At 47.0% G+C, this 24,498-nt stretch overlaps 1 protein-coding gene across 1 annotated transcript in view; it reads left to right on the top strand.

Annotated features, from left to right (window-relative positions):
- The window catches only part of LOC104472042 (chromosome unknown open reading frame, human C1orf21), a 72,579-nt gene extending 56,272 nt beyond the window's left edge, over positions 1-16,307 (top strand). The window contains exons 3-5 of the mRNA XM_010087578.1: positions 2,116-2,192; positions 6,736-6,796; positions 15,544-16,307. Of these exons, the coding sequence (XP_010085880.1) occupies positions 2,116-2,192; positions 6,736-6,796; positions 15,544-15,582 (177 nt within the window). The 3' untranslated portion in view covers positions 15,583-16,307. The remainder of the gene's footprint in view (positions 1-2,115; positions 2,193-6,735; positions 6,797-15,543) is intronic.
- Positions 16,308-24,498: the final 8,191 nt, after the last annotated feature.

The following is a 24,498-nucleotide window of genomic DNA, read 5'->3' as shown; positions in this document are numbered from 1 at the left end:
GAGTAGGCTTTGGGATCTTGAAGTCAAGTAAACTGGAATTTTATTTCCCTCTTCCCATGTGAGTCAGTTAATATTCTGAATATTGCTCTGGGACCCACAGAGAGGAGGCAACATATATTTTTCTTGTGTCTTTCTATTTGTTCCTAAGTGACAGAAGTTTCTTTAGGCTGGGCTTTGTGCTGATTCCAGCTGCTGATAGAGCTGCACTGATGCCAAACCACAAGCAGAGGTGTGGAAAGCTGGGTTTGCACTGCCTTGATTTATCGCAGCTCCCAACACAGGAGCTGTAAATCACAGCTTCCCTTCCCTTTTCAGTGAGGCAATGGATTCACAGCAGTTTGTTGGTATTTTCCTCCAGGGTGATGGTATCCAGAGACAGGAGATAGCCCAAAATTCACCTGGTGTTGCGGTAGGTGGGCAGGAGGTACTACGGCTGCAGACCATGCCTACTGCTGGGTCATCCAGATGTGCTGTCCCAGATGTGTAGCGTGGGCCGTTCCTGGTCTCTTCCTCTGTGTTGTGGCAAATGAACTGGTGGAGCAGATTTGAGGATAAAGGCTCACCTGGTGCATGAGGTTGGGATTTAGCTGATTTCTGGTTTTGGTGTCTCCTCCAGCAGACCTATCCCTTTCTTCTTATTTTGCTTGACAGTTGTATGACTCATGTGAGTTGTATGACTGCGTACACATGTGTTCACTGCACACGCAGCGTGCATGTGTAAGGTCACCCACTGTTAGACCCAGTTAGAAGGTGCTTTGAAGGCAAGTGGTTTTGTCTTCTGTTCTGCTGCTTTGACATGACATCCTGGGATCATGGGCAGGCGGTGGGTGGTGGGATGTAACAAATATAGAGGGATGTGTGTTAAAGCTTGGATGAAAGGTTTGTTTCTCTCTCACTCTTATTTTCATGCAAGACACTGCTTTTTGTTTAGAAAGATTAGAAGACATGTGTTAAACAGTGTTAAATATGCTGAGGCAGTTGATGTTCACAGCCCATGTAGAATTATTCATTAAAATATTAACTGCTAGACAGCCAGGGGTTTTTTTTAAATTCAATTATTTAGTAGCCCTCTTGAAAATTATGTTATGTGATTCAGACATTCAAAGACTAAATAAGACAAAACAAAAACACTAAAATTACCCACAAAAGCACTAATTCTTGGTTTTACATTTCTTAAATTGTCATGGGCATGATGTGCCTAAGAAATTCAGATGGATCTGTGGAGCGGGTGAGCTGTAAGTTTTGACTCAGCTCTCTCCCATCTGCACCGGCAGCTTTCCCTAGCACACAGTGATGGGAAGATCTGGAAGGGGCCATATCCTTCTCCAGGTTTTTGCAGACAATGCGTGTGCTTAACTTTGGTTTACAGAACCTTTTAGCACGAGGGCAAGATGTGACTTTGAAGCGCTGGCTCTCAGCTAGACTCTCGTCCCTCCCCAACCCTTTTTTCAAGATGTTTTTAATGGCTCTGGCCCTCTGCACCGGACATGGTCGTCTTCTTGTCTATAAACATATTCTGGTTTGCTGCCTTGGGCCCCTTGTGTCCAATTTTCTGTCTGAGCAGGTCAAGTTGGCGGTTGCTGCTCTTCTCACTGGCATGTTTAATGTGTGCTTTCTCCCATGTATGGTTTTCCACGTGACACTAATGTTTCTCACCTCTCTGCTGCGCAGTCTGTGGGTCTGGGGTGACTAGGGGGCTCTGCCCTTTCAATGCTTTGCCTTGCTCTGTTAAAGGTGCCAATTAGTGTTATTAGCGCTACGACTCTACGAGGAGCCCAGCCGCAGCTGCACACCTTGTTTTCCATGGACCCCTGGAGAGTTAGCCAGCGTGGCATTTGATCACTACGTGTCCCCGCCAGATTTCACCTGCTGACCCGGAGGCAATCCCCCAGGCCTCCGAGCCTGTGACATTTAAAAATTGCCTGCCCAGGGTCGTTGTGTCAATTGTTTTACCTTTAATGTAATTTTTGATGAGCTTTTCTCAATCGATTGTACAGGTAGAAGAACCTGAACCCAGCAGAGTGTGACACCATGATGACAAATGCCTGTTGTGCTTTGTGTGCTTCATAAATACTGATGGTATCTCTGTTGTGTGTTTTTTTGTGTGTGTTTCAGGAAAAAAGTGCCAGTTCAAATGTAAGACTTAAATCTAATAAAGAGATCCCAGGATTAGTACATCAACCCAGAGCAAAGTAAGTTCAATTTTTATTTTTAATTGTAATACAAATAAATACAAGATTAAAGCAATATCTGTGAGATTCACAATTATTGCCTAGCAAAAACCAATTGGTGGTTCCAAGCTGAGAGGTGTGGTTGATACTCTAGAGGGATGGGATGCCATCCAGAGGGACCTGGACAGGCTGGAGTAACGGGCCCATGAGAACCTCATGGAGTTCAACAAGGCCAAGTGCATGGTCCTGCACATGGGTCAGGGCAATCCCAGGCACAAATACAGGCTGGGCAGAGAGTGGATAGAGAGCAGCCCTGAGGAGAAGGACTTGGGGGTATTGGTTGATGAGAAGCTCAACATGAGCCGGCAGTGTGCGCTTGCAGCCCAGAAACCAACCGTGTCCTGGGGGCATCAAAAGCAGTGTGACCCACAGATCAAGGGAAGTGATTCTGCCCCTCTGCTCCACTCTGGTGAGACCCCCCTGCAGTGCTGCATCCAGCTCTGGGGTCCCCAACATAAGAAGGACACAGAGCTGTTGGAGCAGGTCCAGAGGAGGCCATGAAGATGGTCCGAGGGCTGGAGCACCTCCTGTATGAGGACAGGCTGAGAGAGGTGGGGTTGTTCAGCCTGGAGAAGAGAAGGCTCCAACCTTCTAGCAGCCTTCCAGTGCTGAAAGGGGGCTACAGGATAGATGGGGAGGGACTCTTGATCAGGGGGTAGAGTGACAGGAGAAGGGGTAATGGTTTTAAGCTGAAAGAGGGGAGATTTAGGTTGGACGTAAGGAAGAAATGTTTCCCTGTGAGGGTGGTGAGGCAGTGGCCCAGGTTGCCCAGAGAAGCTGTGGATGCCCCATCCCTGGAGGGGTTCAAGGCCAGGCTGGATGAGGCTTTGAGCAACCTGGGCTGGTGGGAGGTGTCCCTGCCCATGGCAGGGGGGGGGAACTCGATCTTTAAGGTCCCTTCCAACCCAAACCATTCTGTGATTCCAGCAGCCCTAAAACCATATGCCATTTAAATAAAACCGTTAAGGTCACCTGTGTCCTGATACCAATGACAGCCGGGCAATGCTTGCTGTGCAGCATCCTGTCCTTTGCAACAGCTGAGGTGTAGGACTTAAAAATGCATGAGATGCATCTTGATGTGCCTTATGGGAGTACTATACTGTGTTATTTCTCAGCTTTCCATACAACTTACACATAAACTTACGTATACACTAGTGTTCTTAAATACTATTGGTTATGTTCCTGGTGAAGTTTTTGGCTAGGCTCTTGGCTTAGGTTGACAGCTATGCTGCCTGGGATTAGGAATTGTAAACTTCTTCCATATAAAATGCTCAAGTTGCTTCTTAGACTGAGGGTTGTTGTGTAGCTGAGAGTTTCTCCATCCTCCACTTGCAGTTCTGTACCTGTACCATGGCTGAGATCAGTCAGCGTTACTTATGCCATGAAATATTTAACTCCTGTGACAGAGCTGGTTATTGATATGAGTAATTCGTTTCTTATCTAAATCACCGTTACATTTTAATCACTAATTGGATTGAAAATAACAGATTACATGGAACTGTATATCAGGTTCATAACAGAAGTGATAAAGCTTTGCTGTTGGGTTTTGAACAGTAGCAGAAATGCTGTTCTTTATGCCGTGCCTTCAGGGCACTTATTAACTTAAACTTGCTGCATACCAAGTGCATTGTACATGGTTTCAAGTCTGGAAACTTCAGTAATTTCCTAAGGAACTGACAGTATAATTCAGCCTTCTTTCAAAAGGAAAAATCGAGTGCTTCAGATGTGATTGCAAAGAAATTCACAGTAGGGAAATGCAGGTAAAATCAGCCTTCAGAAAAACTGTACTTCATTATTGCAGCTTGGTCCTTCCCAGCAGGGTCAGAGATGTATGTAGGATGCTCTAACAGGAGGCTAATCAGCCTGGGCTAGAAAAGGGCTGTTTCTTTTGACAGGTCATCTCTTCTGGTGCATTGAAGGCAGAGGGACCACGTGGGGTTGGGGGGTCCATTCTTTCATCAAAGTCTGATTTTTTTTAAAAGTCCCTGCAGAAATCAGAACTGACCATCATTCACCAAAAAGTAAATGTTTCTATCACGGTCCTGCACAAATAAGGAAACTTCTCAGAGAGTTACAGAATGTAACATTAGGTTGTTGGGTAAAACCTCCACTGTTTGCCCAAGCCTCTGCTGTTTACCCAACCTACCACTGAATTTCTGTTTATAACATGGCTACATGTGCTTGAGTTGTAATCACCAAGTCAGCAAATATCTGCTATCATGTACAATTTTTTTTTAAGGTTTATCTTCGGAAAACCATGACAATTCTGACTGAAGTGGGGGGTGGCACTGAGTGGAAAAGGGCTGTTCAGCTAAAAGAACAGAAGTGAATAGGTAAATCATTAGATACGTCTTGTAGGGCTGTTCTTGTAGAACAGGTGTTACTTCAAAACAGAACGTGGACTATGTACCAAATTACAAGTTCATGTACCATGGAGGGAGTTTTAAAATATTGGCTGTAGAAGTAACATTGTGAGGGTTCTTCCTGTTTGTAGGATTTAGATTTTTACATCTAGAGCCCTGGACTCTAAAGAGTCAGAGGTCAAGGGGTTGGTCCTTCCTCATCCCACCAAGTGCTGGTACCTGCTGTAACTTCATGGGGCTCCATCCCTGCTCCCTGGCACTTTCCCTGTTTGTTCATCCTCAGAACTGACTCTCTGGCATCTTTAACCAGAAAAGTGATCACCTATGCCCCGTTAAGTAAACTGAGACATGGTCATAACTCATGGAGTAATGCGGCCTGCTAGATCATGGAACCATAGAATGGTTTGGGTTGGAAGGGACCTTAAAGATCATAGAGTTCTAGTCCCCCGGCCATGGGCAGGGACACCTCCCACTGTCCCAGGTTGCTCAAAGCCTCATCCAGCCTGGCCTTGAACCCCTCCAGGGATGGGGCATCCGCAGCTTCTCTGGGCAACTTGGGCCACTGCCTCACCACCCTCATCTTAAACAATATCATCCTTTTGTCCAATCTAAATCAACTCTCTTTCAGTGTGAAGTTGTTGCCTGTTGTCCTGTCACTACAGAACCCGGTAAAAAGTCTCTCCATCTTTCTAAGCCCCGTTTGAAAGGCAGCAATAAGGTCTCCCCTGGAGTCAATACAGTATCATCTCATTTTATTAGAAACAGGATCTGTGATGTTGCAAAGGCAAGAGTATGTTTCTAGTGCTTCCCTACCCAGAAAGGGCTGTGTTACTCTAAAGCCCCTCTCCAAGACACCTGAATATGCAGGTGACAGGCTCAGCTGCCCCAAACAAGCATTTGTTTTCCCCATCTCAGGTGGAGGTGGGAACCTGAAGGACAGTCAGACAGCTGGGGACAAAAGCTCCCACAGCCACTGAAAGGTGAATTGTTCCCTCTCCTGAATTACCAGCTTTAGGTTTTAATGCCACTTCTGAGGCCTTCTCATCTGAACTGAGCTTTCATTTATGTCCAGCATAAGCAAATCATTGTATACGTTCATCCTGATAGCAAGTGAAGCATGAATGCTGAGCTTTGTAGGAGAGTGCTGTGTGTTGTTGGGCACTCGGGAAAAGAATTAACTCATTACAGCGGAAACGATCGTAGTGAGGAAGAGGAGTCTGGGGTGGGAATTCAGCATCCTGAACCAGCTTTTACTGTCAGAGAAAATCTCTGAGAGCTGTGTGTCCTTCCAACCATTTGGCATCACTAACACTGGCACCAGTCTCCCATCCTTCCTTTTTCCAGTCTTTTTTGTCCCACACGGATGCCTGGTGCTTTTCTCCAGCCCCCATGGGCCCAGGCACTCCTCCCTGCTGCAGTTCCAGAGGATGCTCCAGCTTCACCTTTCCGGAGGGATATCGCCGTGTCAGGAAAGAGGCTCTCACCATCCCCTAACATAAATAAAGCAGACACACCCCAAATACTGTCTGCCACGCATCCTCATCTTTGTCTCCTCGTCCTTTCCATTGTGTCTGACCTCCCTGTATTTTTTTAGCTTGCAGGTCCCCCCTGGGGAAGGGCCTGTTGTCTTGTGCCACCACCAGCATTTTACAGACAACAAATAAAAGTATTTTCTAGCCCTCTTCACTAATGCAAAATAGTATCACTAACCCCTCAGCCTTTTGCTGCAGCAGAATTAATTGAAGTGAATAATCTGCTGGGACCACTCAGGGAGTGGGAGGGACCGTCTGGCTGGGAGGAGAAGGACCAGCCTGGGCTTGTAGATGTGCCTATTGGGACCAAGTGGAATAATGTTTCTAAGGGCAAACCGGAAAAAAAAAAGAAAAAAAAAAATTGTCATTGTAGCCATTGTGGGCTTGTAGATGTGCCTATTGGGACCAAGTGGAATAATGTTTCTAAGGGCAAACCGGAAAAAAAAAAAAAGAAACAAAAAATTGTCATTGTAGTCATTGTATAAAATTCTTTATTTTTCACAGTGGTAAAAACTTCCAGCTGAGTCCCTCAGCAACTCTGAACTGCAGTATTGGTATTGAAAATGAAAGAAATCCTGTAGGTACTGATATTCTTGCTTTGCCTTTCAGCATGCACATCTCTGAAAGCCAACAAGAATTCTTCAGAATGCTTGATGAAAAAATTGAAAAGGTAAGACACAATAAAGCAAACATAAGTTTTCAGTTGGGGTGGACACGCAGGTTTCCTGGCTCTATGGAGGGGACAAGTGGGCACTGCCTGTTGCGGTGCTCCACGTCCTCCACTACTCGGAGGGGCTCTGGTCTGAGATCCTCCTTACTGCTCGTTGGCTGGATAGTTCAAGGGCAAAGATGACCAGAAAGGTAAAGAGGTTGCAGGAGGTACTGGAAAGAAACCTTTGTTTTGTGGAAACATTACCAGGCTAGGATGAGTGGCCAGTTAACACAAATGTTTGGGATATCCATGGACTGCTGGCTAAAGGAGAAGAGCACAGTGGGGTTTTATCCCCTTAGTGATTTGATCTTTCATTTAATCTCTGTGGGAGGCAACTGGAATCTTAATGGAGGTAGTATCTGGGATACCCTGCTAATTTCCTGCTCTTCAAAATAGCTCCCAGCTCCAAAGGTTATGAATAGTGTGGCTGTGTGTATGTACCCTGCCTCAAGACCTACACTGACTAACATAATGATGCTGGAGATCTTTTGAAGAAGATGAATTGTTCTTTGCATATAGTTCTTTGTAGATGCCTCATCCCTGGAGGGGTTCAAGGCCAGGCTGGATGAGGCTTTGGGCAACCTGGGCAAGTGGGAGGTGTCCCTGCCCATGGCAGGGGGGTGGAACTCAATGATCTTTAAGGTCCCTTCCAACCCAAATGATTCTGTGATTCTATGATATGTCATTGTCTTGATAGCAGCTTTCATGTGTTTCACCAATCTTTTAATGAGAATCCTAGCTTCTTTGTGAGATAGTAGTGAATAATTGTACCACTGCATAGATGGGAGATTGAGACTTGAGGGATTAAATGGGCTATTTGGATCAAGTCTAGATCTTAGCCTTTGCTTATACTTTGAGCTGATATTTGCCCATCAGTATGCTCTTTACACTTCATATTTTGGCGTGGTGTATCTTATTTAATACTTGATGTCAAATATTTGCTTCCCCAATTGGAATAAAGTAATTTGTATTCCCAAATTGTAGTGTTGGGTTGCGGAGTAAGAGGGAAATTTTTACTTGGACGATGCTGTATTTCTGCCATTTTTGCCAACACTGGAGCTGGAGTGCTACAGCAGGTGAAACTCTTCATTTGTCCCAAACAACGAATTTGTTATGCTATTCTGAAAAAAAAAAAAAAAATGAATGCAAAAAGTTAGATAAAGAGGAAGGATAGAAGCAAGGAGGAGTTTCTAGATTCCTGAGAAGAGCGTTTCTATACCAGTATTTCACAGGAGTAAGATTTTACTTGACCTACATGCATTTAAAAGTAGACTTTCTAGATATCCGTAGTAGAGCTACATCTCCTTTGAACAAATACATTCACCCTATAAATATTTAGATGCTCTTTCTGGACATCATCACCTTCCATAATGTCAAACACAGAATCTCCAGTGAAATGGATTTACCAAAGATCTATCTTATCTACAGACCAGACCATCTGATGGCTGTATCTAATTATGAATTGAGGTTAGGTTTTGTTTTCGAGATTTGTTTCAGGCCAGTAATACCATTTGTTCACCAGCTGCCACACTGAGATGCAGCTGACCGTGTCTCCTTGCTGTTTGGATCATGCTCGCAGATGCTTGCAGGTGTTCTCCAGGGCTCTTGTACTAATTTATCTTCTAGATCAGGAGATTGCCTATTTAGAGAAAATACACAGTTTTATCTGTCAAAGAGAGAAAGACAGCTCCCATGCATTTCAAGCTGCTGACAGCTGATGAGATTGGCAGGGGTTAATTCTTACATGGGATTTGCTTTCTCTGGGGACCTCCTGTGCCTGAGGAGACAGTCTTCCTAAGAGAAGTTTTGGGTTTTTTAATTAATCTTTGCCCAAAATACATTGTTTTTCTAGATATCTGCCACCAATGCCAAAAAGATTGGAAAATATGAGGGGGTTTGTTTGATCCCTAAATAGCATTTTGAGTCCCTTCTCCAGGGGAACAGAGGACAGCAGTTGACAATTAAAAGAATTAAATCACTGAGCAGCTCACCAGTTACGGCTGAAATAGTCTGCAGAAGTGGGGGGGTGTTGCCTATGGTTGGTGATGTCCCAAAACATGTTGTGATGGTAACCATGGCTGTAAGTAGCGTTGGAATTGTAAAGGAGACACCCTGTCCGTCACTGACTCCATGGGCTGTGTCTGCAGAAACTCCACAGTCAGAAGCAAAACATCCCTCAACTTGTGTTGAAATCCCAAAGGGTGTTAGGTCATCTAATGCAAATGAGTAACAACAAGTCTAAAGTGTATGCTACGAATTAGAGGAAAATTAAAGGGGTGTTTTGGACTCAGCAAAAATGATTAAATGGACAGGAAGGTCAGCTAAAATAAAATTTCTGCAATCAAGTATGAAATGGAAAGAAGACAGGCTGATGTTCTAGCAACTGAAAATATGAAGTATTATGACTCTAGAAGATGAAAAAAAGCCTTAATGAAATGGCCTGGAGAATTCCTCTCAAAGTCTAGCCCCTGTGGGTACCCAGCACACGCTCCTGGCTGCCTGTGTGGGCACAGCGAAGCTGAGCTGCCTTCTGCAAATGCCACCCAAAGGTAAAAAACAGAATGTCAACCCCAATGCGTGGAACTTCTCTCTACCAAAATTCAGTGTCAAAACACTGTGAGGCATTCAGAGGGAGACATCTGTTCAGATGGCTGTGTTTATGTCCCTGCTCGGAGAGCTGGAGCTGACTTGCGCTGATGGAGCAGTGTGTGATTATGGTAATTCAATTCATAGGGTTTGTTGGAAGGAAGAAATACTGAAGCGAAGGCTCGGCACTGAACACTGAGGTAGGACTGACTGAGGGTGTCAACGTCAGCCTCGCAGAGAGGGTTCACTGTTGGTTCTGCTAGAGTCAACCCAATCATGTCAGAGGCACCAGAATTCGAGCTAAAAAAAACCCCAAAACCTGATAAGAAGCCAGAGATAGAAAGTCATGTGGGAGGCTGGCAGTAGCTGGGTGGAGTTAAGCAGCTGACAGCATAGGAAACAGTAGTTGTATGTATATGTCATATATATATTTTTTATATACCTATGAACATATATGACAGACCATGGCGCACTTTTCATGCTGGTGTTTCCATGACATAGTAACATTCATCCAGACAGCTGGGAGCCAGGCAATTAAAAGGCTGAAGAAACCTCAGTGCAGCTGTGGGATGGTTGTCAGATGATGGGGTGCTGGCCCAATGACAGAGGGTGGGCACAGCTTCTGCACGACACCAAGGCTGGATGTGCACCGCAGCGGGAGAGAGGAGGGAAAGGAAAGACCAAGGCACCTGTGAGCAGCACGAGGCCTGCCAGGTATGGCAAAAGCTGGCTCAGAAATGCTCCTGACATCTGCCAGCAGCTGCAGCGAGTCCTCTGGGGGTTTCACGCTAGCTGAAGTTATTCTGAGTAGAGTCACGAGCTTTGCTTTTGAAGACAAAAAGGCATGTGCGTACAAAGAGTTCAGGAAGAAAATGGAGCAGAGACAGGCAGCTCACCCGGAGATAGTGTTACCAGCGTGTGTTGAAAATTAAGCTTGCCTGAAATCACGTAAATATATTCCAGTAGAGGATGAGCAACAGGTAACAGCAGCAATTAAACTCGAGGAGAGAGTCCCACTAGAGTAAATTAGAACGACATAAGTCAGAGGTGCAAGTGATTCGCTTGAGCTGAGAAATGAAGGCAGAAATATGACTTTGGAAAGCCAAGAAGGAAGCGGAGTGCGACTGACACATCCCTCCTAAAGTGAACACAGCAGCCGTTGGATAGCCCCGAGATCTGCTGCATGGTGCCCAGAAGAGGAAAAATGGGCCTCAGCAGCAAAGCTGGGACGGGGACAGTCACTGCCCTCATCATGGTGTGATAAATCTCGTTTTTAAATACTGTCTCTGATTAAGATAGAAATTCTTCCCACAAACAGCATCCCTGACTTCCTCACACCTGGTGTTTTCTGCTGGCTGGAGTGAGAAACTGCAGCAGAATTACGTGATTTGTACTGGCATTCAGGCAAATAAATTAGTTGCCTGGGTTCTCGGTAATCGAATAGTGCAAGGTCTAATTTAGTCAGATATGGTGTATGGATTCACAAAGAATCCAGTGAAACACAGCAGAAGAGTTACCATGTCTCTCCTAAAAATTCTCCAGCCTTTGGTTTTGTTTTTCGTCCTACATCTCAACTTTATTTGGCCCCTGATGGTGCAGGACATGCAAACTCCACCTCACCCCCTAAGAAGAAATCCCATTGATTGAACAGAATGGCTCAGAGCGGAGAGTTAGTCCTGGGCACAGTCTTTGCAGGCTCAAGTCCATAGACTTGAGGGGGCCCTGTCCCACCAGGGCTTGCATGAAAATATGAAATCAAAGCAAAATTAGAAGCTATGACGTATAAAATGTTGAATGTGGAAAATTCACCCCATTTCGCGCTTGCTAGCAAAAACATCTTGATGATGGCTATCAGGGAAAATGGTCTGAAAAATGTCTGCTTTCGCTGAATCTTATGTGCAGAGCAGTAAAGCCATCATGAGAAATTATCTCCTTTAAATATATATTATTACTGTAGGCTCTGGCTCGGTGTGTAGGCAGCTGCCTCGCTGTAGCAAAAACTGCCAAGGCTGAGGTATAACTGAACAATTGACACGCAATTTCTAGGATTATATCTTGGGGTTGTACCCCAAGAAGAGAAGCATCTCTGGCTTTGTGGTTTAAAAAAAAAAAAAAAAAAACCAAAACCAAAAAACAAACAACCCCAAAACAATCCAGGTCAGCTGCACCAGAGGAAATCATCACCAATCCCCTCATCGTAAGTTGTTTCCTACATGGCTACAGTGCTTTATAAAAAATAATTACAGTGCAAACATGCTCGTGGGGGAAAAAATGAGGTTAACAAATGTGGTCTTGCCATGAAGTTTCACGTGGCCGGTGGATACCCCGAGCCTGGGACATGTTGTTTCCGCTGCCGCAGGAGATGTCACCTTGGGTCAAGAGATAACTTGGTCTTGAACACCGGCACTGACATTGGGGGGGTTTGCAGGGCTTCCTCCACCAGTCCACACACCTGGCTGCTGGGAGCTGGGTTGGGGACGACTGGGCTGTTATTGGAGGCCATGGGAGAGGTGCCCAGCGGCAACTCACTCCATCCCCTCGTTAGTAAAACTGGGCATGAAACGCGGGGGGAAGACACAATGCGGCTCCTTGTGTCGTGTTTAAAGAGTGCCGTTAGAAGTAGGGGGGTTGCTAACTGAAACGTATGCAAGGGTGGAATCATTAGGCTAAAACTCATTAGCAAAGTGGATTGCTCTTAACGACTCTATTGATTTTTCTCTAACAAAATAAGAAACGGCCAAAAATTAGCACAGTATACAATTATTCAGTGCCACCTCCTGGTATTTTCTTCCCATCCTTTCTGTGAGCGCTGTAAACAAAACCAGATTGATGAAAAGAGTTCCCAGTGCAGAGCCGGGCTAACGTTTCCCAGCACCGGCCATCTCCTCTGAAAGGGGCCACTGTGTCCTGCAAGTGCTTTCAGTCCTCGCAGAAGAAAGGGCTGCTTGGTGCAGCTCATTTCCCTCTCCCGGGCCGGCCTCCTCTTCCTCCTCTCCTCGCCAGGGCCATGACGCGAGAGCGTTGGTGCCAAGCTGCAGAGCTGCAGCGGAAGAAGCATCTCCCGAGCTGCCTCCTCTCCCTCTCCTCTCCCTCGGCAAGTCCCACAAAAGGCTATTGAACCGGGAAGGCTTCTGCATTCGGGTGGCGTGAGGTTTTGTTTACTGGCCTGTCACCCGAAACAATGGGGAAAAGGGCTTTTCCTGTGATTTTTTTTTTCTTTTTTTTTTCTTTTTTCTTTTTTTTTTTTCTCTAAAAGAATATGGTCAGCTGTGATGCATGCCCTGGTAGGGGCACCAGGATGGTGAGCGCTTTCTAGATGCAGCGAGGGGAGAGAGCAGGGGAATGAGCCCTTCTGGTTTGGGTACAAGCAGGAGGAGAGGGGTGTAAGGGGAGGAAGGTGGGATTTCTTGGGAATTACCTGGACTTGGATGAGCGTATTCCTGTTCTCCATCGGTGTAGTTCATTGACACGCTCAGTCATTAAAACTGATCTAATGGCCCATGTTATTAAAGGTTGCCTGTATGCTCCATTTGTTAGCCATGTGCTCTGTGCCTGCGGCTCCTCTGGACATGGCAACCTGTTCCCCTGGGTGGCAGGGGACAGGGTTTGGCCGGCAGTCCTGCACCTTCATTTTCCAGCCACACTGCTGCTCTATTTGTGGGGAGGTCGTCACCTTCTCTGCTTTCTTCTTTTCCTTCCTGACACATGTCTGCTCCCCCAAAAAAACCCACCATCGCTTCTGTCTGTGCTTAGATACTGCTGGAGCTCCTCTGCCTATGGCCTGGAGGTCATCATCTGGCTGCCGCTTCACGCGGTCAGTATTTCAGTGTGGTTTCTGCAGAAGACCACTCGAGGTATCATCTCCTCCAGCATCTATCAAACATCCTCTGAAACAACCAAGGGGTCAAAAATTGACATTTTACACTCTTTTACTGGGTGGGGGCTACAGGGCTTGGCAGGACCAAAGCAGCGTTCCTCCTCTGCTGGTGGGGAAACAGAGACCTCTCCTGCCTTTCTGCCTGAGGAGCACCAAGGAGAAACGCGTGTGTCAGATTTACAACGCAGCGGGGAAGGCAGCAACAACAGGGCACTTTATTCCTTCTCTGATCTTCCTGAGGAATACTGACCGTGTTATTACTGATAAAAATTCAATTAGGGGATAAGCTTTAGACAAAAGCTTTTATGTAAAAAAAAAAAAAAAAAAAAAGTGGTGGGGGGGGATTGGAACTTTTTTGGCTTCCTTCCTGATATTTTTAGGAGAATAAATACCCATGGCTGGGTATTTGCCCAAGGAGACCTCACTTACCACAAGCCCTCCTTCAAGAAGATGCTAAAGCAGCTGCTTAACTTTCTGCTCATGAGCTGCTGCTCCAGGGCTTAAGTGCTGTTTCCTTTGTGCTTATAAAGACTAGGATGTGCTTAACCTCTCTGAACTGGGCCAGGACGCTTCAGACTTTGTGGGGCTGAGCCCCATGTGCTTCGTTTTCATGCTGGAATTAACTGCTGGGTGTATGTGGGTGTGGGTCTTTGCCACATAGCTGGGGCAGCGGGTGTAGGACAGCCAGGATGGGTGCAGGAGTACCTGCAAAATGGGGTGTTTGCTGTCACAGCCGATTCCCACCCCTGACAAAGTCACCTAAACCTGCCAGAGTGGGGTGGTCCCACTGGTTGTATCCCATCCCACCAGTGAGAGGGTGGACATAGCCCTTCCTTCTCCCACAGAAAGAAAAGCAACATCCTCTTTACTCACTATAAAACCCAAGTGAAAGCAAAACCCCTGATTTTGCATGCAAGCTGCCAGCCCGCTGTGCCTGCGCTCAGACGTTATTCTTGGTGGTTAACAAACGTGGCCCTTCCCCTTCAGCCGGCTGCCAAGTGTCTGCAGGAGCCTTTTTTGCCCCCCACCCCCAACTCCCCCGCCGCATCTTCCCCTTCTTGCCAGCTGGCAAGTTGGCAGGAGCAGGGCAAACCCAGGTCTGGAACATTTCCCTGTGAAAAGCAGAGCAGCCTGGGGCTGCAGTGGGGCTCCTGGTCGTGCGTTGCAGCAGTCTGGGCATCGCATTAGCTGGCTGGGGTGGGTTTGCGGGTCCGTGCCTGGCTGGGCGGGTGGAAGAGCTGCGTGTCACACTGCAGAATGGCGTGGGAGGTGTTTGTGGTGTTTCAGGCAGTTCTCAGCCTCCTCCCGCTTTCGGCTGTTTCGTGGGAAGGAGCGGGCTGGCGGGAGGCTTGGGGCAGGTCGCTGCCCGCCGACGACTGAGGGCTGTAGCCACCTCCGAGACACCGACATGTCTCCATCCCCACTGGTGTGAAGATGGAAATAAAGTGTCTGGCAGCAGCAGCCTGGCTCTCAGCAGCCTTCAGGCAGTGGATGAGAGGTGGCATTTCCCCGCCGTGACAAGGGCTTCTTCAGCACATTGCTTTTGAAGTGGCTTCCTGGCATCCTTTTGAGGAGTGATGCGGCTGGTTTGCCACAGAGCAAACCCAGAAGTAGAAGAACGGTAGGAGAAACGGGAAGGAATAAAATGCAAGACAGTTTCCTTCAGTGTTTTGGGTCTGTTTGAGCCTTTAATAGCACTGATGGTCGCTGGTGCGGCGCATGGTGGGGAATGACGGCCCACAGGGCTCCCTCTCGAGCAGGAGGCTGGGGAACCAGGTAAATGAATCTCCTGGAAATGCCCTGAGCCTCAACCATCAGTTGGTTCCAATGGCTTTAACAGCTCTGAAGCTTCTGGACAAAGCCTTTGTAGTTTTGGCCAAATTAATCATGGTCCCCGGCATGGAGAAAAACCCATGGATTTGGGCTTCGCTGCAAAATATTTTGGCATTCCTTCTTTCTGAGACAAATCTTTTAATTAAAGAATGGGGGTTTTTTCTTTCTTTCTGGGTCAGTGATTGCTGAAGGGAAGGGTCTCCTGTCCTGGCTTCATGCAAACCTTCCAGAAATGGTTGGAGGGGCTGTGCAAACTCCGTTCCCTATTTTTAAGGTTTCTACCCAGCTCTGAATTCAGATCTCCTACATTTAGAGAACAGATATGAATTATTAGTAAGTGATCCCTTGATTTGTGTTATTCCCATTTTCAAGTAGTCATTTACAGACTGTCCGGCTTTTCTCCTTACAGGGTCGTGATTATTGTTCAGAAGAGGAGGACGTCACATAGTGCCAATTCTGCCAATTGCACCAGGAATACTACTGTGTAAATAGATTACAACCCAGTCGAGACCTTTTGGAAGTCTTCTAGAGCGAACAGCACTACATAAACAGAAGAAGATCATTTCCACATTATATGCTCCATTCAGTTACAGTGTTTCTTAATGACCAGATGAGGAATATTGCTAAGAACTCGTAAGGAACTGTTTTTGTTGCTGCTAGTTAAAACTTGTTGCAACTTCTCACTTTCTTCTGTGTCCAGATACGCAGCAAATCCTTAAATTTAATCCAAAAGACGTTGATTTTATTGAGGCTTCTGGCCTGTTTTCTATCAGAGGAGGTAGTGGTATACAAAGCTTCCGTAAGAGGACATTCAAGCATCTAAGAAACACCCTTAAGCTGTCTGTCCGTCCGCGTTCGGGCCGGAGTGCTTATTAATGCTGGTGATTTCAAGCTTTGGAGATGGGATGTTTTTGCCATGGCAGGCCTTGTTTCTCTGCTGAGAAGAAGCTGGGAAACTATTATCCATTAAAAGCATGTTATCACTGAAATACTGGAAGTGATGCAGGAGCAGGAATTTGTATTTTAAGAGGAAAAAGAGTTTCACTTAATAGGTATCTTAATCAAGGACTAAGCTTGCAGTATTGGCTTTGCTGAGCACGAATGGGAGTGTGATCACAATCATTTTGAATCTCTTTTTTTCTAAGAAAATAAACATTTTACTGTTTTTATGTATTCTTGTCTTTTATGATTCCTACAACACAGTGTTTTAAGAGTCTGGGGCCAAGGAAGGCAACACCAGCCCTCTGCACTGATGAGTCTGCAGATCTGATCCCGAAGCAGCTCTGTGCCAACTGGGGGTATCTGGTGCGTGTCCTGTAGAGTTTATTTTTCAGTATTATATGGAGAGGATTTTACCTTCTCAAAAGCAGATGTAATATTTTTAAGAAATGCTGTCATGAGTAAAACAAAACAAAAACAAACCTTAAGAAAAAAAATACACATTTTGTATTTATTATTTCAAAGGAGACTGTTACCTGTGCCAATATTTCTTCCTGCCTTGACACCATATGAGGGCCAGGTTTGCACTGCATCCCATGGAGAAACTTTGTCAGGACGTACGTTTCTGTATTGTATTGGCTTCATTGCTCTGATGTGTGGGGTGTATGTGGGACAGACCACGAGATTGCAGTAAGAGCAGCTTTTGCTGATGTGGCCGACACTTGAGTGGGGCACTCACCCCAAACCCCTTTAACATTGGCCATTTTCCCCTGGACCTTCTGAAAATCAGATCCCTTTACAGGGTTTCAAGTCCCTCCAGAATCACCTGCGATTTCTGAAAAATCTCAAAAATATTCAGGAATTTCTTGACTAAAGAGATTTCCTCCAATGTTCATTCCCAATGGGGTTGGACAGTCCACGTCAGAAGATTTTGTTCCCTGTCAGTGCTGTGCCATACCTAGAATATATACCAAAAAAACCCCACAATGACATCCTCACGCTTCCTTCCCTGCACTGGGTTTTCCTTTGGCTTTCGGGCAGTGGATGGGGTGCGGGGGGAGGGAGGACCCACCAGGAGTTAGTCGCATTCGTGCAGGACTGGACGGGAGCACCTCCCACAAGAGCAGCTCTCTGAGCAGCATTTATCAGGCTGCGGTACCAAGCCAGCTTCTTAAAGCAGAAGCTATTTCTGACTGCTGCAAACCACTCAGTCCCCCAGCCTCCTGTCAACCTCGGTTTGAGTCGAGTGGTTGCTGTGTCACAGAATTGGGACAACTCAAGCCCTACCTGGCTTCCACAGCATTCCAGCTAAAAGCTCAGTGACGGGGTCCTCTCTGGCACATTGCATTATGTGTATCTTCACCCTGTTGATGGTCAAAAATTCCCAACCGAGTCTGATTTTCCTAAATCCTTGCTGCATTTTGGCAGCTGCTTTGACCACACAGCTCTTCCTGAGAATCTCGACCTCCCTGGAGATGAAGTTCCACCATCATCATTCTTAGAGCTGTTGGCATCTCTCAGTGTGACGGAGCCATTTGATCTGTTAGGGATTCTTCAAGGTGATAACTCTGTCCTCTTGCGTATGATTTTTTTCCATAATTTATGCCAGCTCTCAGGCAGGTAGCCACACTAAGGAGGGTCAAGAGGCTGCGCATTTCAATTATTTAAACGCTTTAATTAATGAAGAGTCTTGAGGCTTGATCCCGCAAGTCCTTCCTGCAAAAGCGGTTCCGCAAGTCCTACAAGAGTGATGGAACTGGATCTGTCCTTTTGAAACATGGTTCATTTTCTAGATGCTGAGCATCACATGTAAAAATTTCCCTGTACAAACTCTGTGTTAGAGACACATCATGGCCTTTCAATCCACCAGCCTCCTTTTACATGGAGTCTCTTTCAGCCATCGATTAGTTTGGGGGTTTTTTTTGTTTGTTTTTTCATTGCCAGTGATGGTGGCACCCACAGCATGGGCTTTAGGGGGAGCTTTGGGAGAGAGGAAAAGCAATTCCCATCCTACCTGTGTGCTTAATGTGGCCGGCAGCAAGTGCTTTAGTGTTCTGTATAAATTCTAACCTCACTCGTGGCCTTTAGATGACAACGTGAATGCTGGGTCCTGCTGCTGGTTGTGGAGGCGTGAGGATGGACCGGAGGCTTGGAGGGCGTCAGTAGTTCCCTTGGGAGTTGATGTGCTCCAGGACTGCCCCCGGCTACTGGTGGGATTGGGGCGAGGGTGACAGAGTTGGATTTGCTCTACCCTTCTGCAAGAAGCAGGAACAAAGCTGAGGTTTTGGAGAGGGCAGGACGGGGGGTGCCTAGTCATACTAAGTCAGTGGATCCTTGACCATGGCACGTGTTGCTGCCGTCGCCATGTACCGGACAGAACCCAGGAGCTTCTTTGATGATTTTCAGCTGACTAAGCTTCTTGGTCAGGCAGGAGACTTGCTTTTAAACTCTTCGGGTTATGGAAAAGCAAAGACCAGCACCTATTAAAGGAGCCATGCTTACAGAAACAGAGCAGAAACCTTTTTCTAGTCTTGAATGTCTGAAGTTTATGAAATATAAGATGGTTTATAAGCACTTTAGGCGGTGGGTTGACAACTTCTCTGCACACTTTGGCCACCAAGAGCTGTCTGCTTTGCTTGGTGAAGCAGGATAACCATCTCTTCAAGCCTTGAGCAGCAACTTGCTGCAAAACCATGTCCAGAGTAAGTGCAGAGACCTGACTGCAGCCATGCAGCAAGTGGGAAAGGACCAGGAACAGCCGACCCTCGTTGTAAGAAGTCGAATATGCTGCGAGCAGACCCATGATGTCGCTTGGATGAGTGTTGCTTTTTAATGGGCTTTATTTCTTCCACCTTTGCAAAGTCCTAGCAAATTTTGTTAAAAGTCTAAATATCCTCAGGATCTATAGTGTTATAAGCAGATTACTGTAGCTTAAAATGCATCTCTCCTTGAAGCCGTACCGCCACGTTACTTTACTCTGCTCAAATATACTCAGTGGGGTGGAAAAGAGGAGGGTGGGAAGAGAAGGAGAACTGCTTATATCTGATGTGCTGTGCTTAGTTGTAAATGGGATTTTCAAGGTTTCTCTTAAAAAAACACCCAAGAAAACGATTCTCTCTAGGAGGCTGACGGACTATTTAATAAATTCCAAGTCTTGGAGAAAATTGTGTTGAAGGGGTTTTGCAATCAACCTTCTTCCCTTGACGTGCGTTTTCCTTTCTCTAAAGCCCTCTGAACTGTCCTGGTTTTTTTCCTGCTTGGAGCCTGCCCCAAGCATCAGCCCCAGGCAAGAGCGAGGGGAGGAACCAAGGAGCTGGAAAAGTTGCCCAAGAGTGGTGGCCACCACCCCATCCAGCCTTGTGCTGGGGCCAGTGTGTGCAGAAGCCTCCCAAATACCAACCCGAGGGACCCGTACCCCAAGGGACCCGTGTGCCTCCAAGGACTGCCTGGATCGATGCTCCATCCCAGGCGGGAACGAAGCCAACGCGCCAGAGCTGCACCACATTGCTGCGTCGTCATCGTCATTCATGGGGGCTGCCGGGATGGACTGCTGGTGCTCTCAGGGCAATTTGGGCGCAGTTCGATGCAGTGCTCATCCTGAGGGCAGAGGTGACATCTTCAGCCCACGAACACCCTCATCCCACCGTCCCCACATGCACTCGGGCGGGCTCTGACCCTCTCTGTGGCCGGTGGAGTTGTGCACGGTGCTGCCACAAGACACAGTGGCCACTGTTTTAGGAGAAAGTCAGCAGCCACCAGCAGTACTGCCTGGATTTTGCAGCCTTTTCATTGCTGTGAGAGAGCCCAGGCTGGTGGCTGCCCATGAAGCACAACAAGTATTTTAAAACCTGAATTATGAGATGAGTGAATGGGTAGATGAAGCACCAGAGAGACATGTTTAAACTCCAAAGATATTGCCGTCGTCATACGAAAATTAGATTGACGATAAATATTCGTTTCTCAGCTATTTCAGTTTTATCAAATCTATAAAACAATAATTATCTGTCACTTTGATTTTGGAGTTAGTGATGACTCAACTCCAGCTCGGCTTGCCTGGCACGCCAGACCTTCAGGAGAGGAGCAGCTTCCAGCTGGGTAATGCCTGCATGCACCAAGGAACGAATTTAATGCAAGCTTTAAACAGAAGGAGCTGATTTCCAGTTGCTATTGACATTTCTGTCCCACCAACAGCTTTGGTTAGCATTGCTGCTCCGCAGGTGACAGTCCAGAGTTTGACACCACGTAGGCTTCACGTCCAACGGGCATGTTTTATGCCATTTCCCCTTTATTTTTGAAACCAAGAGCTGGCAAATTCTGATGGCCCATCGAGTGCCATCACCTCCCCAGCTTGGGGGAACCTCTCTCACCTCCCCGTCACACCAGCCGGACTCATCCCCCATTCCCTGCCACCTGCTGTCACTGATGAAGATCACCAGGCTCCACAAAACCACATCCCAGCATGATCACCTCCGTAAGTTTAAACATTCCAACCCTACAAATGTTAAACATCATTTTCCAAAGCCAGCACCATCTACAGAGCTGGGTGAATGCAGGTGTGCACCCCCCAGGCCCCTCCATGGCAGGCAGGATGGAGCGCTGCTGCCTTGTGGCCCCTGCTCTGGGTGCTGACGCCGCTGGGAGACCCTCCCTTTCCAGGCTGGAGCGGTTCCCTGTTTAGTTTCATTCAGGAGGTGTTTGGAGGAGACAGGAGATGCAGGGATGGCTTGAGGGGGGAGGGAGCAGGTTGTTTGCTTTACTGCTGGAGTGGAAACCTTGACATCAAACATCCAAAAAGTTGGTGAAAGAGTGAAAAATTAATATTTAAGTTATTGTGCTGCTGTGGATGTAGTGTTGGGCGAAGGGAAACAGCTCCAGCTCAGGGGAACTGCTGGATGTGACAGCTGGTAGAATTCCCAGCATTCAGGTCTTTGACATCCAGATAAATGCTCTCTTTGAGCTTGAAGATGGTACAGTCACCACCATCATCAGCATCATAACCATGTGTGGGGCTGTGAACCTGCCTCATACAGCCAGCCTCAACACCATCCTCACGGACACCAGCCCCAGCAGCATCTCGGCAGTCCCACAAATGCCGACAGAAGGTTTTAGGGGAAAAGGGTCCATGTTTCGACAGGTTTGCCTGTGGTATCAAAGCTGACACCACCCGAGTGCAGCGGCAGCAGGGCCAGGACAGCGCGGAGGACCCCACTGATCACTTTCACCCTAATTCCCAAAAAGCAGGTTGGATGCAGAAGCCAGCCCCAGAGTGGGGCGAGCGCCAGGCTTGAGCTGTACCTTTATCTGACGGCTGCTGCCTAGCGCTGATTTATCCGCCGGCTGTCCCACAGCAAAAGGAGAAGCACGTGTGTTCCCTCTCGGAACAACTCACTTCTTCTCTGCCATCCTGGATGATTTCTGTTCTAAGCAGGAGACCTGAGCTTTTATCTGAAGGTTCCTGAACAGCGGCAGCCCCACCCAAACGGGTCTGTTAGCAGGAGGCATCGCCCCGATGGGTGTGAGCCCAGCGCGCAGCGTGGGACCTGCTCACCCAGAGCCACAGCAACGAGCATCCGCCGTCACTGCGGCCTGTCCTCCCCCTGCCACAAGGCTTCGGGGTGTGAGCTGAATAGAAAATGTGTTCCTCTTCTGTATATATACATTAAAAAAACCCTAAATTACATGTTGAGACAAAAAGTTCTCGAGTGCGATTGCTGTGAGAAGCTAGAAAGCTCCGTGTGGGACTGAGTGATATTCTCAGGTTTTTGGCGTTCTGCTTCTGTGTCTATTAATAATCCCCCAGAGTGAGTCATATGGAGATGCATTTATTCACTGAGTCGGAGAGAGCTGCTACCCAAAAATAGCAGCTCTGTAGTTTTTTATGATGCTGTAATGCCAGCGCGGTGAAGATTGACATAATTTAACAGCGATGTTCTCTGCCTGGCAATCACATATCCCTTGTCAGGCCCTAAAATAAACGTGGGGGGCCACGTGCTCGGTTACATAAAACACCCGTGTCGGAAATGCCTTTTGCCCTTTCCTGCGCATCTTTTTTTTCTTATGCCTTCCTTACACTTATTTTCTGAAACCCAAGTACGAGGAGCGTTGGGCCAGAGGAGGAACAGGGAAATGGCTTTTGCTGTTGACGGGAGGATCACGCACATCTCTAACCATCAGGGTTTCCTCTGTTACCACCCCCTGTCCGTGAGGAGAAGAGGTCCACAGAGAAATCCTAAAATGCATCAAATTCGGTGTGACCAGCCCTGAACTCACACCCAAACCCTGCGGCTCCTTCCCAGGCCGGCACTCGCAGCCCGGTGCACACAGAGGCGATGGCAGCACCCGGCGAAGGGCGTGAGGGCAGAGGGAGGCTCCGGTAAGGAATGGTGAAACTGGTTTTCTGTCTTTCTTCTCATTCTCTGCCCTGCACTGCTGCCATCAGGTCTGTCCGGGTGTCGCAGCTGGCAGGGTGCCCGAGCTGTCCCAGGGCTCCCCGAAAGCACCTGTGGTACCACTGAGCACTCAACACACTTTTTTTTCTTACAATTTTGGCTTAAATGACCCTGTGGTTGGACCAGCCCCGGTGTCACGCCATCACGCTGTGTCCTCTACCAAAGGATTAATAAAGATGAACTCACCTGCGCTGAGGTTTAACAGCTTGGGGGAACCTGTCCAGGAAAACGGTGTTTTATAGGGACCATTCCAGCGGGAAAGATTTATTCACATTATCTTTTTATGTAGCACTTAGGAAGAAAATGGGACTCCTGCCACCAGCAGCTTCGGGCCGACATGAATGATGGGTCTCAGGATGAGCAGCAGCCGAGGCTGGATTTGTGTCAGAGCCAGTGAAGTTCTCCACCTTCAGGCAACTGAACTGGAAAGCGGAGCTGTGAAAATGGAGTAACGGCCCATCAATACAACTATTGGATAAAGTAATTGTTAAAGATGGTTTTAAGAGGAGGTGTGAGGGACTGATGCTGCTGAGCCTCCCTTTACTCTTCACCCAGCTGTGCAACGAGTGTCCCTGGAGAGGGGAGTAGCGGAACATGTTCAGACCTGGAAATAAGTAAATGAATATCCCTGATTTCTTGTTAGAAAAGAAATAGGAGGAGGGGCAGGGACAGGAGGGCACCCTGGCTATAGTTTTGCCTAATATTTTCGCCTTTTCACAGTCAATCTGCCATGGGAGGGCAACTCTTTGTTTTTTCAGACAACACCTGGGCATCGTGGCTGGTGAGGGGGTAGAGGCACACACGGAGAGAGAAAACCAAATCCTCAAAGGACAGCAGGAGGTTATTGCTAAGAGAGAACACTGGTTCCTCTAAGAGAGCTGCTTTTTATTAAAAAAAAAAAAAAAAGTAATGCAGTTTGCTGAAGGTGAAGCTGAAATAGTCAAATTAGATGAGGCTGCTTTCAATTTGACACTGGAAGGGTGTATATCTAATATCTCTGTGTTTGGCCACCCTCACAGGGAGAGGTTACCCCTTATTTCTGAATTTCCTGCATTGCAGCGTGGCTGTTGCTCTCACCCCTGGCAGCACGGCCGCACACCCGCCCCGCTCCAGCGGTCATGGCTGCTGCCGTCACCCTGCTCTTGGCTCCTCCAAAGCCACCTCCTTGCCCTCCAGCAGCCAGGACAGGGCTACGTCCTCCTCCTGCAGAACACTCTGAGCTTCCCACCAGCGTGTTCTCCGGCCTTTGGAAGCCCCCAGGGAGGGGCACTGGCGGCCCCCAGGTTGGTGGCTGGGAATTTCCCAGCGTTAAGGTCACTAATAAAGACATGGGACAGTACTGGTGTGACCACCAAAGGCCTTGCTAGACCTCCAGTCAAAGAGAGCTGGCCCTGCAACTCAGAAATCACCGTCCCTCAAGCACAGCTTGACCAGAATATTTACATTTTATTAAATCTTTACAATCAGCAATTATAACCAAGTACACAATTCTGTACACAAGATTATATACATTTTAGCCCAGACTTTTACATCACAGTACATCGTTGCCCTTAGAAATATTGTATACACTTATAACCAGACAGTGAAACAATAGTGTTACAGCACCTGGTATTAGACATCTTTCATAAGAAAATATAGGGCTGTAAATTGGGCTGGCTAAAAAAAAAAAAAAAATCTTATAAAATCTGAACATACAATATTTCATTCACAGAATGGTTTGTTTTTTGTTTTTTCTATGTTCTGACTGATGCCTTTTGCATAAGATGTCCTGTTTTCAACCTCTCACCGTACACTTATCCATGCCTACCGCGAGACCTTCAGGGACGCTGGCAGGAGGAGGAGAACCAAAGCTGGGCTCATTTTGAAACTTCATTAAGAAACAATAAATGTAAACAATTGAGAAAATTCCTCTAAGATCAAATAAGAAAGTAATTGGCTGTTCTGAACTACATGGCATGGAATAAGTGGTAGTTCCA

This window comes from Pterocles gutturalis, unplaced genomic scaffold (genome assembly GCF_000699245.1).
Source record: "Pterocles gutturalis isolate BGI_N339 unplaced genomic scaffold, ASM69924v1 scaffold15001, whole genome shotgun sequence".
NCBI classification, from domain to species: domain Eukaryota; kingdom Metazoa; phylum Chordata; class Aves; order Pterocliformes; family Pteroclidae; genus Pterocles; species Pterocles gutturalis.
Note: the sequence above shows the minus strand (reverse complement) of the source record. Positions and strands in the feature narration are given on the sequence as shown.